This window comes from Bactrocera neohumeralis, chromosome 6 (assembly GCF_024586455.1).
Source record: "Bactrocera neohumeralis isolate Rockhampton chromosome 6, APGP_CSIRO_Bneo_wtdbg2-racon-allhic-juicebox.fasta_v2, whole genome shotgun sequence".
NCBI classification, from domain to species: Eukaryota; Metazoa; Arthropoda; class Insecta; order Diptera; family Tephritidae; genus Bactrocera; species Bactrocera neohumeralis.
The window spans coordinates 65,114,338-65,125,552 of NC_065923.1; the positions used below are offsets into that span (position 1 = coordinate 65,114,338).

Sequence of the window (11,215 nt, forward strand, 5' to 3'; positions counted from 1 at the left end):
GTTATTTCCATCATAAGTGACACTCCGCGAAGAAAAAGACTGGAAGTTGCAAGTACAAAATTATATAGTTCCCCCCCAAAACATTCTTCTCTAGATCAGCCCTTGTCTACAGTGCATATAAATGCCACGTTAATTAATTTCAATTTTATAGAGTCGAAGAGAATGTTTAGCTTTTCTAGTATCTGCAGCACGAAATGCTAAATACTTCAATAAAATTATTATGAAATAAGTGGATTATTGAGGAATAAAGCACTCCACCGAAACGTGTGTTATGTATAACTTTCTTGATTTCATATTACATTAATAAATGCATAAATAATGTACCTTAAGAGAGCTCTCAGAGCAGTTAAATGGAAAAATATTATTGTTCATGTTTTGTTTCATAAAAATGAAGTTTACAAAGCCAAGGTCTAATTAATAGATTTCAAGGGGAAAACATAATTATTATTAAGATTATATGTATAAAAATTTAATCTAATTTAATTTTCTGATTAAGTTTTGCGACACAACTGTGATCGTAAAATAACCGCCTAAAGGTATACTACGGCGATCAGTGGAATTCCCCGAAAGAAAAGTAGTCACCTATATTACATATTTTTAGGCGCCCATTAATTATAGCAAATATATCTTTAGTTTGTGTGCATTTTGGTGCATAATTCTTGAACTTTTCGACTCTGAGTTCATTCAGCCGTGTTTAGAAAAAGTCATTAATTTTATTACCAATATGTAATAGCATTGACAACGGCAGCGTTAAACCAGATTAATTGCATTTTTGAGGATTAATTCAGGAGTTACCACAGCTATCAAAATTTTAGGGAGTTTGTGAGATTTTCGTTGGCAACATTGTTAAAAATGGCCAATTTTCATCTATTGTGAATGAAATACAAGCAACCCTGACAGCTGTTTATCAAATTCTCAATATAATATCAATAAAACTTCTAAGTTATGATGCAGTTTTAAAAATAATGTGTTGATATGCTTTTGTAATAAAAAATGGTTTAGTAAAAATTGGTCGGCTAACAACCGTAATGTTTATCTTCTATCAATTTTCATTGAAAATATTATAAAAAGGACAATGAGCTGGCTCACTTACAAATTTGGATCTGATTAAGTGCGCAGTTAATCCGGATTAACGCTGCCGTCTGTCAAGGCTATAACGGTATTTGTGATTGCTTGTGTTATGAGAAAAAAAGTAAGGAAGCCCAATTTTTGGGTTGGAACGCTTTTTCTATAGCTATATACGGTGTTCAACCGTTACCATTCTACTTTTAAAACTGTTAAAAATGGAGCTCATTGTGTGGGTGCTTAAAAGCAAAAACCTTACGGACCAAATTTCCTTCGAGTGACAGCTGAATCGCAAAAAAATTGATCGTATTCAGAAGAGGATGGCTAAGAAAATTTCAAGCGAAAATGAGCGTGGTTAAATCACGGTGAGCCAACGCAAACGGTGGCCAGGAAGGTTTTGGTATGCATTTGGTGGGATTGGCAAGGGATCATCTACTATGATATTCTTACTTGTGCTTTAAACTTTTAATTTGGGCCTGTACTATTAACAGCTGGATCGTCTGAAAGAAGTTATCTAAAGAAGCTGCCAGCTTTGGCCAAAAGAAGACGCATTGTGTGCAAACAGAACAATATATTGACTTGACAGTAGCTCTGGTAGCTTGGTTGGAAGGTTGGTGCACATCCATATTACAATATTGTGATATGATATGACCTCACACCAAGTGATTGCTACCCCATTCTGTGCGTGGCGAATGATTTTGTTGGTGAAAAATTTGACTTGAGAAAAAGCTTCACTATTCCTGGGTTTTATCAATAGGGGCGAGTAAATTCTTCACATTAAACTAAATATAGATTTCTTTTCAATAATACAGGTATAGTGCTATTTGAAAAATTTAAAAAAAAATATTTGTTTTTGTATTTTTAAAATTTTTTTATTGTGTTAAATAAATAGTGTAGTGTTATTATACAGATACTTGTTTTACAAAACTATTATATGTGTAGTAAGTAGAGCCCATAGTAGAAAGAGCAACCCCACCTGAGTGTTTGGGAGATAATTCATAGCTTATATTTATTTAAAATTTCGTTATTTACATTACAAGAACAATTTCAAATTGCTTATAATATAATATATTTATGTAATTATTTATAATTAATTATGCCTCTTATTGGTTAAGCGAACAAGCAAAGCTTAAAATTCCTAATTAATTCTATTTAGTATTTATAAATACACCTTGCGACCATCTGGCGTTATGTAATGCGTAGTGACACCCTGAGCATTTGTTACATAAATATTGTGGTCATTATCGCTGCCACGTGGTGAACGGGTTGTTGTTGTATAGCGTGTCGTCTGGTACCGACTGCCATAACGGTTATTGCTAACATAATTTTTATTTGGATAATCATACTGATTACTCGAGGAGGACGAGGAAGCAGAACCATAGTAAGGACGTCTTTTACGATTGGCAGAACTGTTGGCCGCCGAGTAACGATTGCTATTGTAATCGGCTGACGAAGTGTGTGAGTCATAGTAGCTGGTTGGTCTTGATGGCGTGTAAGTATCGGCGCCACGATTGTAGTGTAATCTATTATCGTTGTAAACGTGCACGTTGGTGCTACTGACCGTATTTTGCTGCTGCGATGAAGTAGCACTTACATAGATTGGACCCAAGGGTTTGTCCTCATAGTTGATGCTGTTATCTGCATTATTGGCGATACTATTATACTCCGGCCGATGGCTATCGGATACCACGAAACGATCTGCCTCTGCATTTTGCATATAGTCTTCGTAGTTGGAGGCATACAATATGGGCCTGTTCAAAATTTTACCCTTGCGTATGTGTTTCTCGTAGTGATCGGGAAATATGATGCGTTTACCGCTTTGGGGCTCGTAAACAACATCAAACTCCTCACGTGGTTGACGTAACGGCGCGTAACTGAGGTTGTCGTTGTTGTTTTCGAAAACCACAGCTTTACCACGTCGCGTTGGTCTAGTTTGCTCTACGTTGTTGTACACTGAATCACTTGGGTTCTCATCGTCACGAAAATGTATGACGCCATCGGGTCTTCCGTTTTCATAACCGTAATTTTCAACGTCTGCCTTCACAGCCTCATCGTATGCCTCACTTGCTTCGACTTTGGAATCTGTTTCAGCGGGAAATTTGAGTTTTCTCTCTGATTTGGCCGCATTAAACTTGTTGATCACTTCCTGCAAATATATATCTTTCAGACGTTCGTCAATTTCACGTGCTTCATTTTCTGGAAAGAAATGTGTTTCGTGTTCGCCACTTTTGAACACCACGCGTCCTTGCGTATCACCATACTCCGCGCTCTCATTTGCTTCATTCGTATGCTCATCATCGTCAAAGTCGACACCATCTTGCGTATCCTCATCATCCTCTTCATCATGAAAGTCTTCCGAGCCAACATCTGTTGGAAATTTTAAGCGTCCTTCTTCAGTTTTCTGGTTTTCGTCCTCAAACCTAATGGCGCGCTTAGCACGACTGCTTCTACGCTGATATTCCACACCGCTTATATATTCGGAAAGTATGTTACTGAAGAAATTGCCAATGCCTTGTGTAATATCAAAGCTGGCGACGGTTGGTGGTGGTGTGGGACGTGGTGTTGTTGTGGTTACGGGTGGCTCGGCGCCTGTTAGTGCTGACAGCAGGCTGAAAAGTGAGGTACCACCCGAACTACTTGAGCTTTGTGTTTGCTGCGCAACGCTGGGTTTTTGCTCTTCCGCTTCGCTGAAGAATTTGAAGAAACCACCGCGATGATTGTTCAGGTAATAGAGAATCTCGTACTAGAGGGGAATTGGAAATAATAAATACTTAATATCTGAGAAAAATAATGTATGTTTGGGTATATTTTGGGTTGTCGAAAGGGTCATGTCTCTGGTTGTTGCTATAGAACCGGAGCTAATGGATGTTATTGCATTGAATATTTTTTTTTTACTTCATATGCCTAGGGTGTTCGTAACCTTTTTACAACCATCAACTGGCTTTTCAGTAGACTTTTAGTTAGTCATTTATTTTCTTAAACTTCTATTTTCAGTTAGACTTCTGAAGACAGTCAGTTATTGCGAAATTCATATGTGGGTGCCGAATCACTGCTAGTAATAATTTTGTCTTCAGTCTGTTTGGTATGTCTCAAGTATACTATTTTACGAAATTCGAGTTGATCCTCATCTTAGAAGTGGGATTTGTAGCCAATTTTGGAATAAAAACTTGGATACAGTATTGCAAAAATTGCGTCCCGAACCCATCAAAATGTCAGTCAAAGCTCTATTTTGCTTAATAGGCTGACAGGTCCTTCACAAAATATGTGTGTGGGAACCTTTGAAAAACCCCAATATTACATCGAACTTACCTCATTCTTTGGACACTTCGCATAGGTCTGCGTACAACTGCGCTCACCACCGCTGATGCCCAGCAAAGCAGCACGTCCATAAATGAGCGCAGGTGATTGAGCAGGAAAACCGGCAAGGAAGCTGCGAGTAGAAGACAAGAAGTTTCATTAAGTACAGAAATTTATGGTAGGCGAGAAAATCCAGCAATTTAATGTAAATTTTAAATGAAGAACAATATGTCGGGTAGTTCAATTCGGACTCCGGTAAGCTTTGAATTCAAAAGCAATCACTGCACAGCATTAGTGTTAATACCCCGTAACATTAAAATTGAATTACTCTTACCACAGGCACAATTTTCTTGCAAGTATGCTGTAATACCTGCATATGTCTCTACAACTCTCGTGTCTTCTACCTCTTCATATATATGTACATATATTTACTTACTTCGTTATTGCCGGCGACGTGACGAAGCCGGGCAATTGTCCTCGTTGTGTTTGACTAGCAATCATATTGCACAGCACCTTCGGCACACATTCCAAGTCATCATTGCGTGCAATATTCTCCAAAGCTTTTATGAGTTGCATGTTCGGTGGACGTCCACCTCCACCGAGCGGCCTGGTACCAGTTAATGCATGTAACAGTCCCCCACCACCACCATTGCCGCCCAAGAGCAGATTAGTGAACTGTGGTGCATACTGTTGGGTGCCGGTGAAGAATGAGGCCAAAGTGGCCAAACCGCCCATACCAGCACCGCCAGCTGAAGGCTGTTGCGGACGCTGAAACTGCGGTGGTGGTGGACGATAGCTTGGTGGTGGCGGGTATTGCTGAGGAGGTGGGTAGCTCTGCGAAGGTGCATAGTTTTCGGAAGGTGCATAGCTCTGTGAAGGTGGGAAGTTCTGTGAAGGCGGGAAGCTCTGTGGCTGCTGGTAATTTGGTCCGGATGGGTAGGGCTGTGGTGGTCTTTGTCCACCACTCAAAGCTGACTGAAATGTCTGTGGTGGCGGTATTTCGCCCAATTGATACTGATTGTAATTGTTGTCGTAGGTTGGTGGACGTCTTATCGGCTCATTGCCTTGCGGGTAGTACGTTGCACCCTGTCGTACAGGTGGTAATGGACGAGCGGGTGCTGTTGGTGGCGCTGGCGTTACATACAAGATGTCATTGCTGTAATGTGGCGGTGGGCGCTTGTAATAGCCGCCATCACCACCCTTGCCACCCTGCAAATAATTACCAAACTTGTTTGCATAATTAGAAGACGTCAACTCTGGTCTGCCCGTCTTAATGGCTGTCGCTATTGGGGTCGTCTCCGTTACATATGCTGATTGCTGTTGGTAATTTGGTGGGTTGTCTTGTCGTTGCGGTGATTGGAAATTCGATGTTTGCTGTTTGTAGTAACTGGGCGGTGGGTAATCATGCGAATCGTAGGAAATCTTTGTAGCCTCACTTGGCGATACACCCAATTTACCCTCGAACGGACGTTCGGTTTGTGTTTCGCCATCACGTCGATTGTAATCGACGCTGGTCGGCGGTGAGGTTATGCCAACTTCATAACGATTGCCAGTATACACCGGCCGATTGTAAGACGGCCTCACTTGCTCGTCGAATACATATCCTGGTCGTTTATTTTCGCCACCCTCTAAGGCAAATTGTGGTCGCTGTTGATTGTATATGGGCGAGGAGTGCTCGGCACCCACAACCAACATAGATTGTACGGTGTACTCCTGCGGTCGGCTCGCCTCGGCATATTGCGCTTGTTGATATAACGGCTCTGGTGGCGGTGGCCGATAGTTCTGCTGTTGTTGCTGTCTTTGGCTGGTGTTGATCTTATTAGTGTAAGGGTCACGATAGATCAGTATGGGTGTAGTGTGTAATTGCGCGGGCACAAGCGTTTGCTGCGTGGTCGTTTGTTGTTGTTTGGAGCCGCTGTAAAGATACTTTTCGATATTCGCATTGTTACTGACTAACGCGGCGGCAAAAGGCGCCTGCTCTGTTTCACGTGGAAATGCGAATTGCTTATCGTCTTTATTGTAAGTGGCCAAACCATAAGGTCCACCTTTACTTATATGCTGTGCATGATAGTTGGGTTCGAGATAACTGGGCGGATATTGCTTGAGTGTTGATTGTGCGTCGGAGGGCGTAAACGAGATTATTTGTGAGGGTCGAAAGTTGGTGTTATCAGTGTTGGATTGGCGACGCTCAATCTTGTCGGTGGCAGTTGATATTACCTCTGTTACCTCGGATAACAGTTGAGAGGGTCGAAAGTCTTCATTGTAGGGTGCCGAATAACTGGAAGTGGAGTGTGGATAATAATTTGGAAGATTAATAAAGTTTTATTGACTTAAAAATAACCATTATAGTATTGAAAAAAATAAGTTCTGCTTTAAATAATAATTTTGTAGTGCATGGGTGCTGAACTAATAGTTTTTTTTACAAAATTAAAAATACACTTGAACTTCTACGGGTTGACCGAATCTCTCATTCTATATATTGTAATATTTAAAAAAATTTATGTAAATGTATGTAGTAGTGGCACAAATCCTTCAAAGACATGCCTCTTTCTGGACGACCTTCAACCTCTTCAAGAGATTAAAATATTAAAAAAGTGAAGCATATGGTGCTTGAAAATCGTCATGCAATCAATGCACTAGAGAGATGGCAATAGCCCTCTACATCTCGCGTGAGTCCGTTCGCATGATTTTGGTGAGCTGAAACCAAAAAACAACGCAAAAGCCACTTAAAAATCAAGGTAATGTTCATTGTTTTTTTCGAATTCGTGGTTTGGTTAATAATGAATTTGTTTCGGAGAGACAGACGGTCACTAAGGAGTCCAATTTTTTTTTTTTCGTTTGGTACTCAGAAAAATAGGTTCCTAGACACCTCTAAGAAAGCCTCTCCAAACATGAGTTTTTAATTGTAACGGGAAGGTCCTCCTACATACAGTTTTCTATTTTTTTTATTATTAGATGGAAAAATTTATATATCGCTTCCAACTACTTGAAAAAATATCTTGTTCCTTAGATATTTTAGGAAATTTACTGCTCTATAAAAATGGTCTCATATGATTTTCCGATTAAGTTAAGCGTTTACGAGATATTCATCGTCAAACATCAACGCATATTAAAAAAAAGGTGGACCAAAAAAAAAATTATTTTTTGTTTGGTACTCTGAAAAATAGGTTCCTAGACACTTCTAAGAAAGCCTATAAGTTTCATCTTCATAATAATTTTTTTTCATTGGGTTATAAAATTCATAAGAAATCATAAAAAATTTTCCCTTTTAAAAGTTTGGGTTTACGAAAAAATTATAATATACCTTTTTTATAGAGCATTCAATTTTCTACAAAATCTAAGGAGCAAGATATTTTTTCAAGTAGTTGGAAGCGATATGCATATAAATTTTTCTATCTGATAATAAGAAAAAATAGAAAACTTTAGTAGTTCAAAAATCGAAAGAAATAAGTAAAAAATTACATATCCATGCATGCTTAGTATATGGGTTATAATGATTGTGCTCCTGAACCAGACATTTTTGTCGTCAAGGCATTGCCGATACTTTGCTAGATTACGGGTGAAGGACGCAAATGCATTCATAACAAAGCAAACGCGATATCCGGCATAAAAATATAGCAGAATAATTGGAGTATTGATAAAAAGGTGTATTATAATTTGAGATATACAGAAATCTTTTTGAAGCATTGCACAGAGCAATGCATTATTTAAACGGTAACGATGAAGTTTATGCGTACAATTTTAAACTGATCATACCTAAAAAATAATAAAATTGCTAAATATTGGGAATGATGAGTTCGATGAATGATATACCGCGTGCATTCCAAAAGACTGATGCCATAACCTAGCAGCCGATTTTTTTGTGTTTCCACGCTTGAGAACTGTTTCATAATATGCAGTCCACTAGGCACAGTCCAAATTAAACTTTATTTTTCTCCAAAAAACATATGCTTTATTAACACACGCAATTTCTTTTGATTAATTTTTTTTTTAAACTAACGCAAATTGCTTCACCCAAATGCTATATCTCCTCAACTAATAGTTATAATCTAACTAATAGAAATCATATAGGTGGTATTAGTGGTACTATCTATGTTTCAACCACAATAAAACGTGGACGGGTAATCTAGTTAAGTACTATTTTGGGATACGCTATTCCAAGTCAAAAATTGATGATATTCGGTTTATATGTATAATATGTCCATTGGTTCACCATAGTTCATGAAATTATCAAGGGTTTGGTAAGATTTGCTCTGTTTTCTGTCTGCTGAATCTTTATTTTCACTTTACTTAAAAAAATCAGATGACATGAAACAAAATAACTGAAATATTTTTAAGATTAGTTTTGTTTTAAAAATAAGGATGCATCGAAGTTAGCAGAAAGGTAAATGTCGAAAACATATTTTATATTTCAATAAAACGTCAACGCAGTCGGCAATCTCTTTATAAGAACTAGCAGTAATCTGCACATTGATCCCTTTCTTCCATCACTTTAAGATTCTAGTTCTCTCTCTAGTTCTCTCTCTACTCGCTTTCTTTATTCCTTGCTATAATTTTAAAAATTAAAACTTATCAGGAATGATTACGGATATAGTTTAACTTAATAAACAAGCCTTATCCTACATATGGCTCCAGTCTGTCATCTTCAATTTCCGGAACGGTTACAGCCTTCATATAATCTGTATCTTTCATTATTTACCGTATTTGAGACCATTAAATATTCCACCTTTTAACTTTGCCATACTAAGTTCGGAGGCTGTTTACAAATGTCACTAAAACAATATGCTTTCACATTCAACGCTTTAACAAATTGTTTTACCATTCCTAACTTGATAATGTATTAAGTTCATTTTGAGAAAGTACCTTGAAGTGGTTTCACCAACTTATTTACACCCATTGGTATACTGTACTAATATCTGGGTATTTAGTGGAATCATTGAGAGAGATTTTTATTGAATAAAATATAACAAATTCTAGACTGTAATCCTAGATACTATCTTCAGATTTAACTTTTAGTAAAACTATTGAACTTTCGCCAAATTTTTTTTAGCTCCTTATCGAAGCCTGAGGGTGAAGATTACGTGATGTTTTAAGTACGAAAACCCTAATCATGAATGGAATAATAAATTTGTATTACCTCCATGTCAATATTCAACAATATATTATATATGCAGTTATCTTAAAAAAAAGAGCACATTCCATATTTTCATGAATAAGATCGTGATCTGGACACTTGAAAGCATGACATTCAGGGCAACAAAAAAATTTTGTTTTTCTAAGGCTGTGTAATATATAATATCATGAAATTTAGTTAATAAGATACCAAATATAATTGTAATCTTTTCACGATTTCATCGAATAATGAATGTTGAATTCCAACGCAGCATTCCTTAATATAAATATTTGCCAACACCTGCTCTTTGCAAGTTGGGAGAGTATAAAGTGTTGGGGTATACTCGAACTTGTTATAGTTATATAATATTAATTAAAAATATAATAATTTTAGCAGATATAAATCATATTTTTATTTTTGTTTTATAAGTTCTGTGTCAAACGTTAGCCGGTGTCTTCCGATGTTTCTTCAATTTCTTTCCCTGCTTTCAACTACTACTATTTGCAACTCCAAATTCAACCCAAAAGTTTCCTGAACCTTAATCAGCATTAAACATCAACAATAAATTCTTCAAAATGCAACTTTTGTCATTACTCATTATGCGCTCATCACGTCTCATTGCATATACACACATACAACAAACACTTACCTCTCATAATCAGCGATTGCACCCACATTGCCACCGCCACTCGCCATTTGCGTTTTCCCGTTACCATCGCCCGTGCTACCGGTGTTACGTATGCCCGCCACGTAGACGGCAAACGTTATAATTAGAATTGCAATTTGTTGCATACATTTAGGTGGTGAGTGCAACATTATAACGAAAACGGTGAGCTACTTGGTTGCGTTAGGCTAAGCAGACGTGTAGAATTGCTGTGCTGAGAAAAGAAAGTAGAAGAAAATAAATATGAAAAGAAGTTATATTATATAAAAAATTAGATACATACTCAGGCAACACTTGGCGCTACTTGACTTTGAATTATTTCAGGCAATCAGACAGCTACTGCTGCCCACTCACACACTCGAGAGCCGGCGCAGCACGCGCCAAAGCAATTCACACTTCGTTGTCTGTCAGCAGTCTGCGCTTATGCTATAGTTCTACTCGAGCTTCTTTCTCTGCTAATATTTTGTTATTGTTGTTGTTGCATAAATGTTGCAGCAAATGTCAACGTTGTCGACGTCAGCAATTCATAAACATAAGCCAGCAGCAATTGCAGACAAGCGTTGATAGTCTTTAACTAATGTGCTTATAAGCTGACTCCATTCAGAGGGGAATGCGTGTAGAGGTAAGTCGGCTGTGAGTTCAGGTTTTGGGTTATGTCTGCAATGCGTTGCGACTTGTCACCGCGCACTTGATTTGGTCTCTTCGAGTATATTATATCTGGAAATGCGGAAAAATTGCAATTTTTCTTATTTTCCGCGTGCACTCCTTGAGGGATCCTTACGCATACATATATACAAATACAAATATATATATGTAGCTCTGGCGTTTAAGTCGCAGCGATTTTCGCTAGTCGCTCATCTACTTGCTTCTTTACTTGCTTCACCACCCGTGTCTCCACTCGATAGTCCCCTATTCGCTTTAATACACACTTCTCCACTCGTTTCACTACTCGATCTTCTACTCGCACCTTTACTCAGTCCTCTACTTAGTCTACTACTTGCCCGCATACAACCTTTTTAATTTTATGCTTTCTTTCTTTCTTTTCCTAGCAGCTACTTGACAATTCTCACGTGTTC

The 11,215-nt window shown here is 38.0% G+C and overlaps 1 protein-coding gene across 1 annotated transcript; it reads right to left on the bottom strand.

Annotated features, from left to right (window-relative positions):
• Window positions 1-1,943: 1,943 nt before the first annotated feature.
• LOC126761243 (uncharacterized) lies at window positions 1,944-10,341 on the bottom strand. Its single transcript, XM_050477241.1, has 4 exons — window positions 10,125-10,341; window positions 4,799-6,640; window positions 4,375-4,495; window positions 1,944-3,808 (listed from the first exon to the last, which is right to left on the bottom strand). The coding sequence occupies exons 1-4, from the start codon at window positions 10,289-10,291 to the stop codon at window positions 2,225-2,227; spliced, it is 3,714 nt and encodes a 1,237-aa protein (XP_050333198.1). The 5' UTR covers window positions 10,292-10,341; the 3' UTR covers window positions 1,944-2,224.
• Window positions 10,342-11,215: the final 874 nt, after the last annotated feature.